Source organism: Acinonyx jubatus, chromosome B1, assembly GCF_027475565.1.
Source record: "Acinonyx jubatus isolate Ajub_Pintada_27869175 chromosome B1, VMU_Ajub_asm_v1.0, whole genome shotgun sequence".
Lineage (NCBI taxonomy): Eukaryota > Metazoa > Chordata > Mammalia > Carnivora > Felidae > Acinonyx > Acinonyx jubatus.
The window spans coordinates 131,203,448-131,227,391 of record NC_069382.1 but is presented as its reverse complement, the minus strand read 5'-3'; the positions used below and the strand labels follow the sequence as shown (position 1 = coordinate 131,227,391).

Below are 23,944 nucleotides of genomic sequence, written 5' to 3'. Positions count from 1 at the left end.
ATTTTCTAAAATAACTGATTCCTAAAGACCCAATATAAATATAATAACAAATAGTAACTGAAACTATAAAAATAACTTATTTCAGACTGTCTACGTGGCTCAGTGAATTTAGCATGTGACTTTTGATCTCAGCTCAGGTCTTAATCCCAAGGTCATGAGTTCAAGTCCTGCACTGATGTCTGCATTGGGCTCCATGCTGGGCATGAAGCCTACTTAAAAAAAAAAAGATAACTGTATTTCATCAGAGCAAAGATTTAACATACATAATTAGGTTTTATTTTAGGCATTTAGAAGTCGAAAAGAAAAATAACTAGGTGTAAGAGTTTGTTTTAATTAAATTAAGAAGTAACAGGCATTTTAGGCTTTTATTCTAAAATCCAGATATCCTAAGATCCATGAAAGATGGATGATGGCTTCAACTTGGTTCAGTCTCATTTTGTATCATGAAAAACCCTCAGTTTCAACTTGATAAATAGAAGTGAAAAAGTTAAATTATTACTGAATATATTGGTATCATATATTATACAACCTAACATACGTGCAAAATGTGATCACAGCCTATGGCTAACACTTTATACTCTTCAGATAACTGAAAATTAAGTCAGTATCAATAATGTATAAATTGGAGAGGAAGTACATAAACTTTCACTAGTATTTTGCTATCAGAAATCATAGTCATTTTGCAAGTATTCAATACCAATTCAAAAGTTGAAGCCCCGTCTTGTGTCAGACACTGTACTAGATAGTAGGAATAGAATGGCCCGTGCCTGTGGAGTATATCAATGAGTCCAGGCATTGAATAACCAGTTATAACAATGCATGAATGCTGTGGTAGGGAACTGGAGGGTGCCATGGAACACCAGAGTCAGAGCCTTTAACTAGATTTAGAGGGTTAGGATGTGTTTATTAAAGGACACTGCATCTAAGGTGAGATCTAAAGGATGACATAATATACAAATGGATGAGAAGCGGAAAGGAAGGGTCACAGGGAAAGCATGTTTCAACCAAAGTGGATGTACCAGTTTAAACTCCCACCAACAGTGCTTTTCTCCTTATCAATATTATCAGTCTTCTTTTTACCCATTCTGTTTAGTCATGTAGTGGCTTCTTTTTGTGGTTTTAATTTGCATTTTTTGTATGCTTATTGGATATGTGGATATAATGTTCTACAAATCATGTCAACTAATTAAAAAATCTTACATTCCAGTTTCTCTGATTCACCAGCATAATGAGAACTGATATTTAAATGACTTGAGTCATTGCAGTATTTGAAATCTAAGTTATCATGAGAGTATCAAATTATATTTAATATATAATGAATATGTTACATTTTATCAATTGTTAGGAAATCATTTATTGTACACACACACTCACATAACTGCTTACCAAAATATTTGAATGACCTAGGAATTCCATTTCTTTATTATACCCTACCCCCCTAGCCCCCCTACCCCCAAAAAAGTGTTTTTCTGTAATACTTCCTGTCTTGGGAGATGTGTGTTAACCATCTTCTGCTAATAATTTTTTTGGATTATGAAAAGATAAAATACACTAAAATGTACATACTGCTAGATAAGGAGCTCATTTCTTCCGAGTATTTGAAATGTATTTGGTGTGGTTCCTATGACTCCTGAAATGGCTTGACTTTGTTAGATAAGATTTACCCACAGTTCTGAAAGTGCCTTTTCTTTCTTTACATTAGCCTATCAAGCTTGGAGATCACCTCAACAGCATACTGCTTGGAATGTGTGAAGATGTTATATATGCTCGAGTTTCTGTCCGGACTGTCCTGGATGCTTGCAGCGCCCACATTAGGAATAGCAACTGTGCACCTTCATTTTCCTACGTGAAACAGTTGGTCAAACTGGTTCTGGGAAATCTTTCTGGGGTAAGCCACAGTTCCGACTGATGCAGATAGTCATATTTTAAAATTTAACAGAGTATCACAGGATTTTCTTTAAAGATACTATTGGTGGCATTTTCTCAATGAAGATGAGGACAGGAGAGTAAATTTCTTGCTCTAATGTCAGTGGTTTATTTGAAATGGCACTTAAAATTTAGAAGCCCAGTCAATTGACTTAGTCTCCTAGATTTTGTAAGAATTAGTCTTTTTTTTTTTAGAACTGTATTCCAACAAGTACTATAGAGTCACAGCATGTTAGAGCTGAAATCATCTGCTCTTGCGTCCTTTCTTACATCCTCAGCAAGTGGTTCTGTCTATTATGAAAAACGCACTGACATACAAAATGGGTTTTCACATTAATAACGCACTTTCTGTTGCTCTGTAACCTCTTTCTTGGCCGCTTACTTGTCTGGACAAGGCTATTCCTGAAATCCTCTCCACCCTCTGGGGACACTGTCACCTGATGGGCAGGGGTGATACATGCTTGTATCTCTGCTAGATTGCCCCAAGACCTGGACTCTCCCATTCTCTTTCTTGTCTCAGATGTGAAGAATCCCCAAAATAACACACGGTATTTATCGTCCCACCTCTGCGTTTCTTGAGCTACATTCTATCCCATTTGCCTAGTTTCCCTTGGTTTCTGATATCTGTTTAGATCCAAACTTCATCTGCTCTTACCCTTTCAAGTGAAGTCCTTCTCCTTCGTGTGGACCACAATTTGCTACTGTCACACAGTGTTCTTGATGGCTTCTTAAACTTCTTCCCTAGGAGTTCAGCTCTGTCATCTTAACCAGGATGTTGTATGGCTGGCAGGGGTATATCCAAATTCCATGCAGTTTGCCAGTTAACAAGAAACAGGCTCATAGATTCTTCCGGGCAAATGGTTTGTAAACTGTACCCCATGCAGCCTTGGTACTTCTGCAGTGAAAGGAATACAAGTAGTAGAGACTGAGTGAATGCGATTCTTGGCTGCTAATGTCCCCTCCTTAACTAGAGCTGCCTCCAATTTTAATTGATTTATTTGTTTGTATTCCTGCATGTGACTTAAAAAAACAAACAAAGGTAAAACTACTAAAAATCTATGAAAGCCCTCTATCCAGACCAAAGTTTCCTAAATATTTTCAAATATAGTTTTGTTTTTAAAAATTCCTGTGTGGGGATGCCTGCGTGGCTCAGTCAGTTAAGCATCTGACTCTTGATATTGGCTAGGTCATGATCTTAGGATTAGTGGCACTGAGCTCCACATCAGACTCTGCACTGACAGTGTGGAACCTGCTTGGAATTCCCTCCTCCTTCTCTCTCTGTCCCTCCCCAACTTGTGCTGTCTCTCTCTCTTGCTCTCAAAATAAATAAATAACCATTTTTTAATTAAATAAATAAAAATTCCTTTGTGATCAAATAATTTCGAGGAAAATCTAATATTTAAGAGAAATTAAAATATATTTTCACTGCAGAACTTCTCAGAACCTTTAATACACTAGACTGTATTACCTTCAAGAATGATATGCCTACATGTAGGTGAAACATTTCCCAAACTTATTTGTGTCTTTTTTTTTTATAGATTTTTCCCATAATACTAATGATCTGTAAAGCTCCCTTTGAGAAGTATTGATCTGTACTAACTCACTTTATAAATAAGGAAATTGAGATTCACACAGCTTATGGGATATATGTTTCCTATTAGTCCAGGGATCTTTCTGTTATACCACACCTCCTCTAAGACTTGTCTTGCTATTTTTTTGATACAGTAAAATTGTTGGAAATACTTTTTCTTACCCTTTCCATGAAGAAATATTCCTCCATGAAATTCTCTTATCCTTCTAATAGTTGCCCATGTTAGATAAAAGATGTCTATCTCTTTACATTTAGTATTTAGGTCAGTTTATTGCAGTAACTATATATTGCTCATCTACATATGAAACGTGCTAGATACTGCAGATATATATACATTTGAATAAAATGTTTGTTCTACCTTCTAAGAGCTCTTATTTAAAGACCATTTGCTTAATTATAAAATGCAGAGAACGGTATGGAAAGCAACATACCGTTTGAAGGTTTGAGGGGAAAGGATACAAATTATGACTGCATTGAAAAATAGCACTTTGAACTAGATCCAAAAGTCTAGATAGAAAGTAATCTAGGCAGAGGGAAGTAAACCTAGATAATGCTGTGAAGGAGGAAAGAAGAGGGTATGTTTGAGCAACAGTATTAAGTCTGTATGGGGAGTGTTGTGGGATTGGTTAGTAGCAGAGAAGAATAGAAGGGTCAATTAGAGTTCATATATAGGGAGCCTACCTTTCCAGAGGCAAATTTCTACTAAGAAGAAATAACAACGTTCCAGTCATCGTTCCATTGCTCTTGCTAGTATCACTGGACAGAACTCCCAACAGCTACCATTTTGTTCTGTTTTGTTTTTTAATGTTTACTTATTTTTGAGAGAGAGAGAGAGAGAGAGAGAGAGCAAGGAGGGGCAGAGAGAGAGGAGGAGACACAGAATCTGAAGCAGGCTCCATGCTCTGAGCTGTCAGCACAGAGCCTGATGCGGGTTTGAAGTCATGAACCATGAGATCATGACCTGAGCTGAAGTCAGATGCTTAACAGACTGAGCCATCCAGGTGCCCCTGGATTTATAATCCATATGCAAACAGGTTTCACCAATGGAACAATATTAAAATGTGTGTGTTTGTGTGTAAACAAATATGTATGCATTCCCCTGGTGCCAGATTTAAATAATTTCTCTTCATCATTATCTCTCCTTTTTCTTGGAGTTTTTACTCTAATTGATCATCTAAATAAACCTAGTGTTCTAATTTTTCATCCCTAATCATGTGGAATTTGATCTAAGTTGATACACTTTTATTTATTTTTTAAAGGTAATATGCTTTTTTTTCCCCACCAATACATTTTTAATTTATTTTTTTTTTAATTTTAATTCCAGTATAGTTAGCATACAGTATTATATTAGTTTCAGGTATACAATATAGTGATTCAACAATTCTATACATCATTACTCAGTGCTCAGTTGCTCATCATAAGTGTACTCTTAATCCCCTTTACCTATTTCACCCATCCGCCCACCCATCTCCCCTATGATAGGCTTTATTTTATTTTATCAATTTTTTAAAGTTCTTACTTTATTAATCTTCTCATGAGAAATCTGCACAATCACCACAGTCACTGCAGAATCTTTTTATTCCTTCTGTTGTCCAGTCTCCTGCTCACTGCTAGATACTTCATTTCTTTTTGTCAACACCAGTAATTGGCTTTTGCACTGTTGCCTTGACTTTCTTCGTTCTGTTCTTGTGTTCCTTTCACTGTTTTCTTGAGGTCTTTTTCTTCTCAAACAGGCCATCTCTTTGTTTGGGTTCACTTTTCTTTGCATAATCCAAGGAATCAAAAATCATGCCAAAGCCAGTTGTCTTACCACCACCCGAATGAGTTCTGAATCCAAATACAAAGATGGTGTCTGGTGTCGTCTTGTACATTTTGGGTAGTTTTTCCCAAATTTCTTAGGTACTATCGCCTTTTGGGGATGAAGAACATCAATAACCATTTATTTCCGCTCAAGTACTCGGTTGGTTATGAACTTCCCAGTCCGGATAGCTAACTGTGTCATTCATGATGGCAACTGAGCTTCAAGGAGCCAGGGAGGAAGAAAATAACATGCTTTATTTCAAAGGAGTACCCTTAGTTAAAGTTATTAAAGCTTAAGACTACTTAAACATTTTATTATAAAGGAGATTTAAAAGAGCATTGATTTAAATTTAATTGTCATCCCTCAATATGTCATTTAGTTTAAAGCATTTCTCAAATGTAATTTCTGGCAGGAAAAATCTGGTAAATTATTTTTGAAAATAATTTAAGTCAGTACCCTCAATGCATAGTTAAATCAGGAGAAAATTTATTGTACCAGAATTAATATGATTTTAAAATTATAATCTAACTTGAGAGAGTAATGTAATTATCAGGAAAAAAAAAACTCTTCAAGTTTACTGTTTTCAGATGGAACTCATTTTAACTACTTCAGTTTGGCTTTCTTCTATAACTCTGCCTTGCCTTTCATTTCCTGAAGAGTAATTGGCCAGAACTGAGTTACATAAATCCTGTTGAAGGAATACAAATTAACAATAGTAAGTGTTGAGTGTCTTAGTTAATGTTTTACTCCAAAAATTGTCTAACTAATGTCATTCTGTAGACAATTACCATGAAAACAAAAGGCAGGTTGTTTTGTCAAACTTGATTTTTGATTATCTGTGTACAGACGGATCAACTTTCCCGTAACAGTGAACAAAAGCCTGATCGAAGCCAGGCTATTCGAGACCGATTGAGAGGAAAAGGATTACCAACAGGTAAGAATATATTAATGGGAAACTTTTGAGCTTTAACCTTATTTCATTGTTTCTTTTATGAAATCATATTTACCTGACTTGGAAATCTGATAATTGTGACCATAATTAGAATACATGTATGCAGGGGCGCCTGGGTGGCCCTCTCTCTTTCTCTCAAAATTAAATAAACATTTAAAAAAAACAGAAAAGAATATAAGTATGCAAAGTGGAGGCAGGGAACCGACAGGAACAGTAACTATATTAATATATAAATCCTTTAAAATTATGCAGAAAACATTACTAAGACAGCCAGGACTCCCATAGTAAATCATTTCCTTTCCAATATTGTTATTATAGCAATAATATAATTTATTTACTTTATCATGTAATTTTATATTAAAAATAAATTTTTTTTGAGAGAGCGTGAGAGAGCAGGGGAGAGGCAGAGAGAGAGAGGGAGAGAGAGAATTCCAAGCAGGCTCTGTGCTGTCAGCCGAGCCCGTGCAGGGTTCGAATGCATAAACTGTGAGATCAAGACCTGAATCAAAACCAAGAGTCGGATGCTTAACCAACTGAGCCACCCAGGAGCCCCAAAAATGCATTTTAAAGCAAGGTGAAATAAGCACATGGACACTATTGAAACAAAGTTTCAGAAAGCAACATTACTTTTACTGCACTCTATTTTGTTTCTTTGTTTCTTTTTTTTTAAGATTTAATTTTATTTTTTTAAGTAATCTCTACACCCAAACTGGGACTTGAACTCACAACCCTGAGATCAAAAGTCCCACCCTCTCCCAACTGAGCCAGCCAGGCGCCCCTACTACACTGTTTTCTATTCTATTTCTTATTTTAATCGGAATCACAACCCCCTAAGTCAATTTCATTACCAACTAATTTTATGACTTGCAGTTATCAAATACTGTTTTAGGTTATAAGATACTTAGTAAATAAAAACTAATGAAAAGTGGTTTTGCTGTTACAAACAGCATTAGATAATTATGGGTCCTATACAATCACTTTTTTAAGAAAATGATTATAAATCCCAAACATGTAAAATGAAAGCAGAAAAAATTAATGTTTACATGAAAATTTATTTTTGTGTTAAATTTCAAGCTTGGCTTATTTATGAAATGAACTTTTGTTTTTGCTGATTATCTTTGTTCTCTATTTCTCAAGCAATATTGACAATTATGATAATCTAAACATGAAAAATATTTTATAGGTGAAGCATTTTATTGTCTTAAATCTTGGGGCTGTGCAAAGTAAATGTAAATATTGCTTAAATATATTCTAATAAAACATTCTAATTGATAATAGATTAAAAAGCTAAGATGTTTAACTTTTTAATTTAATCAGATAATCAGGGCACAGCTGTCTTAGTTAAAGCCTATGAAAAAAGTCTCATTGTGAAACCTAAATATAGCCACTTGATTATCTGAGCCAAATGTTTTACAGAATTCAGAACTCTTATATTGAGAAGGAACAATGTTCCCCTCAGCAAGTGTACTGCTTATCTTGAGAAATCAAGGAAAAGCAATAAAATCGTTTCTGATGGAGTGATTCTGTAATGGTTTAGTTAGTTAAGTGGCTGTTTTGGTACTTCTGTTTTACTTATGGAATAAGGACTACTTTTTTGAAAAAGTACCTTTGCTTTCATATCATCAATATAATCAATTTATTTCTGGTTACATAAGGTTACTTTTCTAATACATATATTATTTATGCATGGGTCAAAAAAACAGAAGGCGGACTATATGTGTGTATATATATGTGTGTGTATATATATACACTATATAGTATAATGTAGTATAGTTTTAAAATAAAGGGAAATATTTTTACCTTCTTCTTGTAGGTAAAAATATTTCCCTTTATTTTAACACTATACTACAACTTGAGATATTGATATAGCGTGAACTTTGGTGCCAAGAAGAGCAGCATTTTGTTAATCCATCAACTTTTCAGTCAGTCTCCTGTTTTAGAGCTGAATAATAATAGAAAATCATAGTTAAATGTCAATGGCAAGCTGGAAGAGTCTTTTTCAAGAAGACATAGTGAGCACTTTAATAAGTGAATGTTAGATTTAAAAGAAATGATTTTTCTTTCTCTTATTTATCATCCTTCTGGTTTCTCCTCCCTTTCCCCCATCCCTCTCTCTCCTTCCCTCACTCTCCGTTTCTCTCTCTTCTTCCTTATTTCTCATTCCTTTCTTTCTCTAATCTTTTTCTGGAATTCCCTTCTATCATCTCCTACTATCATTAAATGGCCATGTTATAGAATTGAAGTTGGTTTTCTTGTTTGTTATTTGTTGAGTTAGTAACTATAATGTTATATTATTAATTGTTAATTTTTAAGTAGTTTTTTCCTTAAAAAAAAAAAGAAATGTTCCTATATATATGAGTCCCCCATTTTATCCCTGTCCATTATATATTCTATAGAAAACAAAAAAGATCATCATGCCATATTTAAAGACTTAAGTGTTAACATAGTTTAGATTGTATTACTTTCAATCACTCAGAGTCTTATTGTTACAGACAGTAATTATTACATACTATTTTAGTGTTGATAGTTTGAGCTGAATCTATATCTACTCTAAAACATACTTTAAATAGAAGGCTATTTTATTGTCATTTACATTTATACATATGTATACATATTTTTTAATAAATGTGTATACAAAATTAAGCTTTCTGGACATGTAGATGCTAAGGAGAGAGAATACCTATTACATTAAGCACACAAGTTTTTGTAGATGAAAAATGAATATTTGTCAATTCAATGGATATGAGAAAAAGTTTTATAAGACTATTAGATTTCATAATACATTTGTAATACAATTTTAATGGTTCCATAAAGAAATATATAAGACTCTATGATTTATTGTTTTAGATAATCTATGTTTAAACATTAAGTTGTATGCAAAGTAAAAAAAAAAAAAAGCTGTAGTTCACCATCTTGGCTCATATTATTAGACTATTTTCTTACTATAAAAACAAATATATCAGAAGTTTTAGGGGCGCCTGGGTGGCTTAGTCAGTTAAGCATCTGACTCTTGATTTTGACTCAAGTCATGATCTCATGGTTTGTGAGTTTGAGCCCCACTGAATCAGGCTCACACTGACAGTGCAGAAGAGCCTAGTTGGGATTCTCTCTCTGTCCCTCCTGCACTCACACACATACACTTTCTCTCTCCCTCTCTCTCAAAATAAACTTTAAAAAAAGCTTTAAACCAAATTATTAATGCCTTTTGTGATTTTGTTTTTATAATATTAAGAGGTATTCAGTATTATTATCTAACAGTTCTTTAGAATGCTTATGATTCATAGACTATCCAAATCCAGATAATTTTGGCTTGACTGTAGTGAGTTTAAAATTTTGACAGAGAAATCTTTAGACTGTCCATTGATTTTATATCTAGTCATATCCTTTTATTGGAGAATTAAATCTCTATACCAATACTCAGGAGAATTTGTAAGGAATTACAATTTATCATTCAAGATAAACCAAATTTTGTTTGTGTTTACATTTTGGATAGAATTAGAGGTCCTTATACTTAAACAATAGCCTTTTTTAGATCATGTGTCATGGAAGAGTATTCCTCAGTTCTTAGCCATTGCTTTGCACAGTAGTATTACTGCTCAAGGGCTCTCTTAATTACCTTTAGCAAATGTATAAAACCACATCTCAAAGATAGAATCAATATAATATACCACTTATAGCCAGTACCAGACAAGCAATTAGCAGCTAATAGTCAATGGTATATACTAATATAGCATATATAGTTAATGTAAAAACTTTAAGATTAAAAAAATTACCTTGTGAAGAAGAAACATTCTTCTAGGACACCAGTGTTACTTTTGGGCAGTGCCAGGGTTTGGTTTTGTGTTGTTGTGTTTGTTTGTTTGTTTGTTTGTTGTTTTAATGCTTATTTATTTATTTATTTATTTATTTATTTATTTATTTTGAGAGAAAGGGAGAGTGTGGGCAGGGAGGGGGCAAAGACAGAATCCCAAGCAGACTCCGCAATGTCAGTGCAGAGCCTCATGTGTGGCTGAATTCCATGAGATCGTGACCTGAGCCTAAATCAAGAGTCGAACACCTAACCAGCTGAGCCGCCCAGGTGCCCAGGCAGTGCCAGTTCTTAACTGTCAGTGGCCACTTGCAGCACAGGGCCTTGTTATACTACATCAGTACTAAAACATTCTCTTTGATGCAAACCAACCTGAAACCTTTATGTAGTGATAGCTTTAGTTTATTAGGTTCCTAGCCACAGTTTTCAGTAAAGAAAATTTCAAAATGGGCAGTGAGATACAAAATTAGGTTAAAAGAAGTAAGCGATTTTAGGGTTAACGCCTGTATCTAAGTGATTTGGTCATTAGATTGAAACTTAACAATGACATTTTTTATCTATCAGTAAATGACCTTAAAAGGTCTTTCCTCATATCTTACCTCTCAGATCTGTTACAAAAGCTTAAGGCCTAAACTATTGGGCTGTCTGCCCCCATTTTGTTATTTTATACTGCCAATGCTGATAAAATGGCTTCAGTAAGCAGAAAGAAATCACATGTTTCCTGCCAAGCTTAAGGCGGAAACCTACACCATGATCAGATCAGCATGATAGTGCTTCAGAACTTGGGCGTATTGACAATATCATGTTTCTTTTTTTATGTACTTGAACACACTTGTGAGGACAGATGGGTAATCGGGGAGCCTCTTCTAATACTGAAATGTCATTTTGAACTTAGCTTCTAGGGGACACTTGAATTTTTGAGTCTTGTGTGAGGGGAAAGGTGAATGATGGTATCCAAGTAAGGATGATGTTAATCATATATAACAAAAATAATTAAACACAATGTACTTTACAAGGGAGATTTTTTTTTAATTTAGCTAAAATAAATGGACTATGTTCTATTAGGAAGACTTTTTATATTCTTAAAATCTTTTATTTTTATTTATTTTCCCCATTTAGTTTTTAGCAAGCTGTGTATTCTCCAGAAGGAAAATGTTTATGGATTCATTTTATATTTGGATGCTCATAATTGTATGTAAAATAATTGTGTCTGTAAACTCTCTCTGAACTCAGAGCCTTTTTGAGAGATGAAAAATCCACCTGTAGTCACCATTTATCCTGTTTTGAATAATTTGATTTTTTTTAATTATACAATCTAAAACTTTTGTTGGAGATCTTTTGATTTCTGGTTTCATGATTTCTTCTCAAAGGAACTTTTAAATTCCCCCTTGGTAGGTAATTATATGCTGAGGAAAATAAAGCAGAAATGAAAGGGAGGAGGAATTTAGAATTTTATGTTGCCCTTATTCAGAAGATCTCATAATAGTTCATTAGGGGTTAGTTCATTTATCCTGTCCTCTTTAAGAAGAAAGTATAACAAGTTATGTCCACGGTTTTGTAAATGAAGTGAGAAACACAGAAATTAAGTGGCTTGCCCAAGCTCATGGATTGTATTTGGTAAAGCTAGAATTAAAACCCAGGTGTTTTGACAGTAATCTTTCTGGTAGATTATGCTACCTAAATTGGCTTTAAAAGGTTTCAAGAAGTTATGCATTCAATCCATTCTACAATCATTCTTTTGGAACGTCTTTAATCAGGAACTAGAAATACAAAAACAGGTAAGACATGGTTTCTTATGTTATTGTTCCAGTGGGGGAGGGGTGAGGAAATGAGTGGGAGTGATGATGGATACCAATATAATAGATGATTTTAATATAGTGAAAGAAATGTCCTAAGAGAGGGCCAGAATGCTCTATGACTATAGTGACAGGAGCTAGTAATTCTCCCAGGATGGGAAAATATTAAAGAAGTTTCCACCTGAACGCTTTTACAAGTAGTTCCAATGGCACTGCCTTCAGAAATAATTAACTTCCTATAATCAAAATGGGTAGTGAGCACAGCTCTTAGATGTACTTCATGTTTTCAGTGCTGTTTACTGCCTGTTAAATAAAATAATTGTAATAGCCCAGCTATTATATGTATATACGTAATACATATAATAAAAATATCTGGAAAGCAGTTGAAGAAATTGCACTTTATGCAGCCTCAAATAAAGTTAGTAAGTAAGGGGCACTGGTGTTAACAACAGTACATGGTTCTCGCTCGTCTAACAGACTTGTGCACCTAATAAATGAGTCTGGAATTCCATGTTTCTCCTCACTTAAAGGGCCAGATTCTATATTTGAACTCTCATTTTTAGTTCCCAGATTAGTGACATTTTTCCCACAGTGCTTTAGCAATTCAAGGCAACCATGATATGTTCTTTGATGTTATATATATTTTATCCACTTGTGAAATGTTAATCAGGCAAATACATACCCAATTGTATAGTTGAAGATAATGAGTATCATTGACATGACAAAATGCACTGAGACTCCTGCCAGTTAGTAATATGTGATTTAAAAATGGTGTGTTTAGGGGCGCGTGGGTGGCTCAGTTGGTTAAGCGTCTGACTTCAGCTCAGGTCATGATCTCACAGTCTGTGGGTTCGAGCCCTGCATCAGGCTCTGTGCTGACAGCTCAGAGCCTGGAGCCTGCTTCGGATTCTGTGTCTCCCTTTCTCTCTGCCCCTCCCCTGCTCATGCTCTGTCTCTCTCTGTCGCAAAAATAAATAAAAACATTAAAAAAAAATTTTTTTTTTAAATGGTGTGTTTATACCAGCCCAAATCCATCTCTCTGTTACCTACCTGAAGGTTGTCTTTTTTTTTTTTTTTTCCTCATCTAAAAAGCAAACAAAAGCAGTCATAGGCTAATAGACCCACTGGAGAAACCACTCCAAACATCTCTTTCCTAACCCTTCTTTTTTCTTCCTTCAAAAAATGATCTACACTCAGTTTCTGCCTTTAATGCTTTTGTGGTTCATAGCCCTTACAATTTTACTTTAGAGCATATACATACCAAGTATATACATATTACTTTGAACCTTGTTTCACACGTCCACAAATTTTTGCCCATTTTTCTCAAGAGTATCAATCCCTCCCCCGTCCCTTCTTTCTTTCTCACTCCCCTTCCTATTTCACCATTCCTTCGTTTTATTGGCTACCAGAAGAGACATTATTATGGTTCAAAACTATCTTTTATTAGTAATAGTCATGAGACTTTAAGTTGGCTATCATAATGTGATTTTCAGACATGGAGAGCAAATTGAACCATGGTTAAATTTGGCATATTTTGTAGATGGAGAGCAGCAAAGTAGTGCAAATTTTTAAATGGATTATTTTCTTTTATTTATTTTTTTAATTTTTTTTTAATGTTTATTTATTTTTGAGAGACAGAGTGCGAGCAGAGGAAGGGCAGAGAGAGAGGGAGACACAGAATCTGAAACAGACTCCAGGCTCTGAGCTGTCAGCACAGAGCCCAATGCAGGGCTCAAACCCATGAACCTTGAGATCATGACCTGAGCTGAAGTCGGACGCTTAATTGACTGAGCCACCCAGGTGCCTCTTAAATGGATTATTTTCATTATAATTTTGTCCTACCTCACAGAATTTAAAAATGATAACTTTCTGGACTTCTAATAAATATGAACTGAAATATTTTTATATCTACTACTTTGCATAAAGGTAAAAACCTAGCATTTATAGAGCAGTAGTTATCCAAGAACCACCTTACTAGCAATTAGTTTTAAATTTTATATGGCTGGTGAGAAGACACGGTGCTTTTAGGATCCCATGGCCCATTAATATATTGTTAGTAAATACTAATGACCTAAAAAAGAATGATAAATCTACCTGTTACAGATAGAATAAACTCATGGCACATATGGTGATTATTTGAATAGTGGTCAGAGTAGGCCTCACTGAAGAAGTCATATTTAAAATAAAAGTATAGGATAAGAAACAACTAATCATGAGAAAGGTCTGGACCATTCAGGGCAGAGAAAACAATATGTATAAATGTCCTAACATAGAAGAGAGCTTAACAAGAAAACCTGTGGCCTGGATGGAATAAAAGAAGTGGAGATGAGACTAAGAAAGATTCAAACAGCAGACCTGAAAGGAGTCCGATTTTATTTTGAGTATAATACTATGCCTTTGAGACTTGTTAAAAAGGGTAGTGGCATCATGGAATTTATCTTTAAGAAGATAACTCTGACTGCTGAGTAGAGAGTGGTTGGATGAAGAAAGAATGGGGGAGGGCTATCCAGAAGCCATTGCAGTTTTCTAGTCAAGTGGTAATGTTAACTGGGAATAGGGTGATGCCATTGAAAATCGAAATAATCACATGGAGTAAGTTATCTCTGAGAAGTTAAATAGTCAGTACTTCTGATGGATTTGATATGGGCGTAAGGATGATGAAGGATTTCAGGATGGTGCCTTTATTTCTGTTTTGAGCAATCAATTGAATAATGATGCTATTTTCTGTAATTGGAAAGATTGGCGTTGAATGAATTATCTCTGGATGTAGGAAGCAAAAAGTTGGTTTTCAGCATGTTCAGGTTGAGATGCTTCTAAGATTTAGTAATATAAGTTCCAACTATGTAATAATGGAGCTCCCAGAAGACATTGGTGCCAAGAATTTAAATTTGGGAGTTATCAGTATATAGATAATACTTAAAGCCTTGTTAGCAGATGAAATTATATAAGAAAAGAGTGAAAAGATAGGGTTCTAAAACTGATATCTGAGGACATCCAACATTTGAATATCTGATAGAGGAGGAAAAAGCAAAGACTAAGAATGAGCAATCTAAGAAGTAGGAGAAAACACTCTTGTAAAGAGAGGATTGTTCTTTATTAAGTGACTGTCCTCACCATCGGTTGTTGCTGATGGGTAGTTGTTGCTGTAGAGATAGGTAGGATATGGAGATAAAATCATTGGATTTGGCAATATAGGGGTCATTAGTGATACATAAGGAGAGTTGCCCAGGTGTGGAGGAGTTGAAAGTTGGCTAAAGTGAGACTACTGAATGCAAAGTAAGAAATTGGAGACAGCAGTGGCAAGAGGGAAATGTGGTAACAGGGTAGAGGTTTGGTTTAGTTTGCTTTTTATTATAGAGACATTAAAGTATGTTTATGTGCTAATGGTAAGGACTCAATATAAAGAGGGGTTAATTAACATGGAGGACAGAAGTTAAGCAAAGAAGCAAAATCTCTGATAACATGAAAGGAGAGGGGATTGAACACGTATTGGGAATTGGCCTTCACCTGGTAAAAGATTTCATCTTTTGAGACAAGGGAAAAGATTGGCAGACATGGGTAGATGTATAGAATTAGCCATGGAAAAGTGAGAAAGCTCTCTTCTAACAGATTCTATTTTCTGGTTGGAATATGAGATAAGATCATCAGAAAAAATAAGAGGGAATTAAGGTGGGAAAATTGAAGAATGAGAAAAAGTGAAGCATGGTAGAGAGTGAGTGAAATTACTATTAACACATGGTGCTGAGTGTCCAACATGTTTGACTATGAATTTATGACCTTGCCAAAATACTCACTTGTTTGATTGTCTCTAAGTTTGGCTACTTGTTGGTAGCTAAGTGGTAAAAGAAAGCAGATTGTTGAGTTCGTCTGTGGTTGTATGACCCTTAAGTCCTTTCAATTCTTATTTTTTATCTAATGTATTCTATCAATTTTGAAGAATATCTGTTCTACATTTTTAATAAAATTCTAAATTAATGAGTTTCAATATGTGGTTTGTTTAAGAATGTGATTTATCTCTAAAATACTGTAACATAAACATGTGTTTATCAGTTTTAAATTATCTTAGATTAGAAGCTAGAGTCTGTGATAATCTATGTCTAGATGTGGTGTGGTATATTCTCAGTGATCTTGATATGACATGCCCCAAATATTGATGTTATACTTATTTGCACTTAAAAAGATCCATGTTCAGGGAAACATGAGTTGCAAGAAAAGCAAAGTGTCTGAATCTAATTCTCCAGGAAGCAATTATTTGTGGACCATTCTGAAATAAATTCACTTTTCTAAGATTTTTAAGGTAAAATTTGAAGTCAGGGAATTAAAGCTTATAGCTATCGCCCTGAAGAGGCAATTGACTTATACAGACCAATTACTAAGCAATTTAGTATTACTAGGAAAGTTTTAGTCATTATTTTATATTGTGTACATAGCAAATAGGTTATTAGAGAGGGATCACAGGTCACACAGGAAATCTTCAGTGTTTATGGGCTACTGGGTTAGTAACTCTGAAGTATTTTTCTACATTTCTTTTTCTATAGTGGAGCCATAAATATATGACTTTTTTGTTATTCACTTTATGGATTTCAAAAATTAATTTCTGGTTGGACATTTTTGCTGTGTCTCAATGCATTTTTAGACTCGTGCCTTAGAAAAATTAGAATGGCTTAACAGTTTTTAACTACATCAAAGACTAAAGAATAAAAAGACTTTATTCCAGTTGACAAATATTGATGCATTATGTTTAAGACAAAAACTATTTTAGTACATGATGGTCTGCCATGGAAAAATTAAGTTTTTTACATAATTTAAACAATCAAATTATCTGGATTTCAAACGTTTCTGAAAACATATCTTACTTACTTACTTACTTACTTACTTACTTACTTACTTAAATGACCAGAAAAGACCAAGGCTTTATGTTGAAGTGATACATGTTTGAATTATACCTTTAGAAGTTAAAGGAATATACTCTACCTTCTATTATTGTGCCAAATCATTTCATGGATAATTAATATTCTGCCAAATTGGATAGTATCAGAAACTTTTGTCTAGTCTATTTTTAAAAACCAAATAATTCACCTTTGAACATAAAATAACACTGCTCAAAAAAGTAAGTTCACTACATTCTTGTTTTCATTAGGTAAGAAACATTGGACCACGAAAAGTTACACAAACATAACTTCCCTTTCCACTTCCACTATCGGCACCATCCCATGTCATCTCTGATCCTCCATTAGGAAATTTAGAAAATTACCAGCACTTTCACTGTCAGTACTAAGATTACATTCCAGTTATTTTCTAAAAATTCTGTACATACATGATAGATTCTTATCATTCCAGGAAGAAGCGCTACTTCTGATGTACTAGACATACACAAGTCTCCATTCTCTCATCAGACCTTTCTTAACAAAGGGCTTAGTAAATCTATGGGATTTCTGTCCATCAGAGATACACAAGATGAGGAAGATTATTTCAAGGACATTTCATCAGATAATAATTCTGCACGTGAAGATTCTGAAAATACCTGTTCCCCTTACCAGTTCAAAAGTAGTGGCCCAGAAAAAAAAACTATCCCTGGTATTGATGTGCTTCCCAAGAAGAAGATTTGGGCTTCATCCATGGACTTGCTTTGCACAGATGAGAGAGACTTTTCTGGGGAAACCGGTGGATTCCGACAATATCTCCCTGAAGCAGTAACAGTGAGGACTTCAACTACTCCTAGAAAAAAGGAGGCAAGATACTCAGATGGAAGCATAGCCTTGGATATCTTTGGCCCTCAGAAAGTGGATCCAATGTTTCATACTCGAGAATTGCCCACTTCCTCAGCAATATCAAGCGCTTTGGACCGAATCCGAGAGAGACAAAAGAAACTTCAGGTTCTAAGAGAAGCCATGAATGTAGAAGGTTAGTAATTTTGTGTGTGTTTGAGAGAAAATTGAATTGAAATATTTAAAATTGTGTTTTGAAATAAAGAAGGGTTATTAAACCATTCCACAAGTCTTATTTCCACTGTCAAACCTTTATACCCAGGTTAGTCTCTTTGTCGGTTTCTGTTCTCCTTTCCACCAAAACTCTAATCGAACTGTATTGCTCCCACAAAGTCATCTCTAGTAAGCATCCTAGTCTGGGCACTTTATAGCCCTACAATATTTGGGGTAGTAGATTTTTAAGATTGTAATCTTCTCAAGGCAGGAGCCATATTTTCTTCTTCTTTTTAATCCTCCACAGCACCGTCTATCATGCACTGTCTCATAAGAGGCTTCCCTAAAGGACTGGTTCATGGCAATAAGAGGCAGTTAATCAAAATCAGAAACTCTAGGGAGGCAGAGTGGCATGGTGATAATGCAATAGTTCCCAAACCCCAGCTTCAAGAAACAAACTTAGGGACACAACTCCTGAAGGTCATAATTTGTTTGCTCTAGAATGAAGTTTTAAATCCATATTTTAAAAGTCATAGTATTTAGGTTTATAGATCTAAAGACAGACAGCCTAGGTTTGAATTATCTATTGCATCAGTAGCTACATGATCCTTACTTCGGCGACTGGGCTTAATCCCTCCAAACGTAAGTTACCCCATCTGTAAAATGTGCTTAACCAAAATAGATGAATTAGGTAATAAATGTGAAGTGATTAATAAATCAAATTATTACAATGTTAGTATGAGGGGCATAAAAAATAACTTTATAAATGATAAATTCCTTTTTTTAAATGTTTATTTATTTATCTTTGAGAGAGAACAGGGACTGGGGAGGGGCAGAGAGAGAGGGAGGGAGACAGAGAATCTGAAGCAGGCTAAGTGCTATGAGCACAAAGCCTGGCATGGGGCTCAAACCCATGAACTGTGAGATCATGACCTGAGCCAAAGTCAGGCACTCAACCCACTGAGCCACCCAGGTGCCCCTATAAATGATAAATTCTTATTATTTGCAGGACAAAGCTCTGGTTCAAAATACCTGATTCACACACAAACCTCAATATATTGAGTAGAATAAAATTATGTTTTAGACATATGGATAGAGGCTATTTTTAACTTAAATAAATGGAAGAGAAAACAAAATTAGACTTACCAATCTAATCCTCTACATTTTTGAAGATTAAAGCTATGTTATCTTCCAAAGTTTGTCCCAGTATCTTCCAAAGTTTGTCCCAGACAAACTTTGGGACATAGTTGAAATGTCACTTTAAGGTGCCTTCTAGTTTAGCAAGAGTAGTGGCATAATCAATCGTCATATTCATGTTTAAGGCCATTGTTCCAGTGGAATATTTTTTATTCATAGATTACCTTTAAAGTGCTTTGCTAAAGGTTTGTTCTGTTACTTAAGCTTAAGCATAGCCCTGGGCTGAACATACTCTACATGTTGTACTTTACTTCTAATAAAAGAAGCTTTGCTTCTTTTTTTTCAATTCAGGAATTGCAAATTAGTGATGGATTTGAAATAAAGGAAATTATCAAACACTTAATTGATATGGGTATGTATATATATATACACATATATACATACATGTATATATACATATGTGTGTATATACATGTATGTATATATGCATTTTTAAAAATTAGCCACCTTTATGAGATTGTTGTATATAATCTTGATCTGAAAACTTTCAAGGATAGAAAATAAGAACTTAGAAATGTGTCTTATGCATGATTTTACTGTTTAACTCTGATGAGTAAACTTTTAGAGTTATGACAGCAAACAATAGGCACTTTCTATAGCTTAAGGTCTCCTCTTTCAGAAGTTGTACTTCATGATTATTTAATGTTACACAACAGCTAGCATATGAATAAAAACTTCGCCTGACCTTCTTATGAACATGCCTTCATAGAGACATTGATGTGAAGAATTCTTGCCCATCATGGACAAAAAAAAAAAAAAAAAAACAACGAAACCCTTAATTATTCAAGTAGATAAAACCATGATAGTCTCAGAGTATAAATAGTGGAGATACATACCGATATAGATGACTAGTTCTAACATATATGTGTTTTTTAACATGTGAAATATATTTTCTTAACATGCAAATATTAAAAATTAACTCATAATTTCTAATGTTCTCGTGTGTGTTTCAAAAGAATATTTACTTATTATTTGGTAAATGAATAGTAGTGTGTATTAGTGAAGTCTGAGGAAAAATGTGGTTTTTTTAACCCCTTGAACCTTGGTTTGAGAGTTAAACAGTAAGAAATTAAACACTAATGGAAATATATTTAATCTGTTAAATTTCACTACAGTAGTCTGATATATTTTGTTTGAATAGGTAATTTTTTATTACCTATAAAATGAGTATTAAGCTAAGCAGTGTCCTAGTTTGCATATGAGCCTTTTATCAGGGATTGTGTGCCAGGCACATGTAAAAGAAACTTGTTTGCATCTTGTTTCCAAATATACATGTATATCTACAAAGATGATGTATATAATGTTATTGACACTTATTTGTTAAAAATGTTAACTTGTTATGAAACCTAACTTCCAGATTTAGGAATTTTATATTTATTACAAGAAATACAAAAAAGATTTCTTTTTCAAAATAAAATATGCTTTGAATTGTTTGATTCAGGACCATTTCCATTCTGAAAGGCTATTGACAAATTTTCAAAAACATTTGTTCTCACAAAGAATCTATACATTTTTCCCCAGAGTATATTTTATAATCAAGTTAAACAAAACACCTTGAAAATGTTGGTATATTATGGAAATGCTTACACCATCTTAAAAAAACTCCATTATTATACAGTAACTTGTAAGTAGTAATAAATTATATTTGCTTTAGACGAAAAATATTCTTCAAAAAGAATGTTTCATGCTTATAATTCAAAAGCAATTACTCTTAGTTACTTAGTTGAATACTTTGCTGGTTTTATGCTGTGTTTTTTCTAAAAGTGAAATAATTTATATTAGCTGTTCAAACACAATTGCAGATTGCTATACAAAGATTTTAGCTAGTATACAAAGGAGAAAAAAGAATTGAAAATGATACAAATCCCATTTATTTCATTTAATTCTCATGAAAAGTAAGCTCCATAGATCCCTTTTATGTGTGAGAAATCAAGTAGAACAGTGGATATTATTAATGTACACCTATCTTTTTAAATATTCTTGTTCTGAAGCATTTAACGGGGCACGTGGGTGGCTTAGTCGGTTAAGCTTCCAACTCTTGATTTCCGCTCAGGCTATGATCTCATGGTTCATAGAATCGAGCCCCACTTGGGGCTGTCTGCTGGGAGCAAGGAGCCTGCTTGGGATTCTTCCTCTCTGCCTCTCTCTGCTGCTTCCCAGCTTGCACAGCACACTCTCTCTCTCTCAAAATAAATAAACTTTAAAAAAAAATAATAAAACATTTAAAAAAATTAATAGTGCTCTGTACAATTTTTGTGATCTTTAAATTCGGCAGTTGCTACTGGCTATCAGTAATTTTTGAATTAGAAGAGGTCTTGGAGCTCAATATCCCTGAGCTTGTGAAGATTTAATGACTTACCCAAGATCACATAAGCAGTTAATGATAGTTTCCGTCATTGTGGGAGTTTGTGGATTTACATCTAGATTTGGGAGCTCCAGTCTAAGAATTTCCAACTACATGCTACTTCCTAATTTTTAAAAAATATGTATTTCAGTATTCATTGGGTTAATAGAGCAATTGCAAGAAAAGAAATTGCTAAATTTCAGTTTGTCCTTTTAGGCATGCAGGGAGGCTCATTGAACTAATGGGAAAGATAGTCATCTCCTCCAACCTCAGATATATAGCCCTTTCCTTAGTCCATCCTCTTGAAAGGAGCCTTTACCCAAATCACCTCTATGGCATCTCCTTAGCTGACATCAATCAGCCAACTAGCACAGGGAAGACCAGAATTTGGTACGGGGAGAAATCTGGATACTATTTAAACCAAACCTCTCATTTTCAAAAGCCCATAGTAGACTAGTTTGCCAAAGAAGATACATAATTCATAATTTATAGCAGAGCTGTATTTAGAATCCAGATCTCTTGAAATCCAGAATAAGATTTTTTTCCACTCTGCCATTCTGATTTTAAGCAGAAACCAGATACATTTCAGATACATTGTTTGGAAAATTTATTACTGCCAGGAAAGTTGGACATTCAACTAACCACCTAACAAAACCCTTAATAAAGTCTCTTCCTAATAAAATTATGTAATTTTTAATATAGTAAAACAAGATAGTACAATGAAAAAAAAGGCTCAAGTAAGGCACTTTTAGTTCTTTCTGCAGCAAACCACACTGGATAGGGGTTAAGATGGAGCTCTCTCCTGTGTCGCATGGACTACTGTGGTAATATTTTGTGTTGGTTTTTTTTTTTTTTTAATGTTTATTTATATCTGAAGGAGAGAGATACAGAGCATGAGTGGGGAGGGGCAGAGAGAATGGGAGTCACAGAATCCAAAGCAGGCTCCAGGCTCCAAGCTGTCAGCACAGATCCAGACTCAGGGCCTGAACCCACAAACCATGAGACCATGACCTGAGCTGAAGTCAGACACCCAATCAATCTAGCCACCCAGGCGCCCCCATTGTGGTAGTGTTTTAACAGGGCTTTCCTACAGTAGGATGTAAGACAGTTATCCTGTAGCTGACAAGATAAGAAAGTAAACTATTAAAAAGCTGTGGTTGGCATTGAGTGCTCAGATTTCCTTAGAAACAAACCAAGAAAGGAACAGAAAAGACCCCAGGAAAGAAACTGTAGAAGTTTAAAAATTATAAATGTAAGATTGTTTCTATAATCATTAAGCTAATGCTTAATCTTTCAGATAGTTCTCTACATACAGAAAGCAGTAAGGATGGGGCAGGAAGAAACAATAACAGGTTTCTCTTGTGGAAAATAGTTCTAAAATTTGATGTGACTCTGTTTGCTTTATTCTTTTTTTTTTCAATATATGAAGTTTATTGTCAAATTGGTTTCCATACAACACCAAGTGCTCATCCCAAAAGGTACCTTCCTCAATACGCATCACCCACCCTCCCCTCCCTCCCATCACCCATCAACCCTCAGTTTGTTCTCAGTTTTTAAGAGTCTCTTATGCTTTGGCTCTCTCCCACTCTAACCTCTTTTTTTTTTTTTTCTTTCCCCTCCCCCGTGGGTTTCTGTTAAGTTTCTCAGCAACCACCTAAGAGTGAAAACATATGGTATCTGTCTTTCTCTGTATGGCTTATTTCACTTATCATAACACTCTCCAGTTCCATCCACGTTGCTACAAAGGGCCATATTTCATTCTTTCTCATTGCCACGTAGTACTCCATTGTGTATATAAACCACAATTTCTTTATCCGTTCATCAGTTGATGGACATTTAGGCTCTTTGCAAAGTTTGGCTATCGTTGAGAGTGCTGCTATAAACATTGGGGTACAAGTGCCCCTATGCATCAGCACTCCTGTATCCCTTGGGTAAATTCCTAGCAGTGCTATTGCTGGGTCATAGGGTAGGTCTATTTTTAATTTTCTGAGGAACCTCCACACTGTTTTCCAGAGTGGCTGCACCAGTTTGCATTCCCACCAACAGTGCAACAGGGTTCCCGTTTCTCCACATCCTCTCCAGCATCTATAGTCTCCTGATTTGTTCATTTTGGCCACTCTGACTGGCGTGAGGTGATATCGGAGTGTGGTTTTGATTTGTATTTCCCTGATGAGGAGCGGCGCTGAGCACCTTTTCATGTGCCTGTTGGCCATCCGGATGTCTTCTGTAGAGAAGTGTCTATTCATGTTTTCTGCCCATTTCTTCACTGGATTATTTGTTTTTCAGGTGTGAAGTTTGGTGAGCTCTTTATAGATTTTGGATACTAGCCCTTTGTCGATATGTCATTTCCAAATATCTTTTCCCATTCCGTTGGTTGCCTTTTAGTTTTGTTGGTTGTTTCCTTTGCTGTGCAGAAACTTTTTATCTTCATGAGGTCCCAATAGTTCATTTTTGCTTTTAATTCCCTTGTCTTTGGGGATGTGTCAAGTAAGAAATTGCTACGGCTGAGGTCAGAGAGGTTTTTTCCTGCTTTCTCCTCTAGGGTGTTGATGGTTTCCTGTCTCACATTCAGGTCCTTTATCCATTTTGAGTTTATTTTTGTGAATGG

At 34.9% G+C, this 23,944-nt stretch overlaps 1 protein-coding gene across 7 annotated transcripts in view; it reads left to right on the top strand.

The window, feature by feature from the left end:
- Positions 1–23,944, top strand: part of PTPN13 (protein tyrosine phosphatase non-receptor type 13) — a 223,551-nt gene that overhangs the window by 99,612 nt on the left and 99,995 nt on the right. For 6 of the 7 annotated variants that reach the window (XM_027060259.2, XM_027060255.2, XM_027060239.2 and 3 more), the window contains exons 5-7: positions 1,703–1,888; positions 6,165–6,252; positions 17,215–17,778. In XM_027060259.2, the coding sequence (XP_026916060.2) occupies positions 1,703–1,888; positions 6,165–6,252; positions 17,215–17,778 (838 nt within the window). The remainder of the gene's footprint in view (positions 1–1,702; positions 1,889–6,164; positions 6,253–17,214; positions 17,779–23,944) is intronic. The other variant, XM_027060249.2, reaches the window with a different exon arrangement.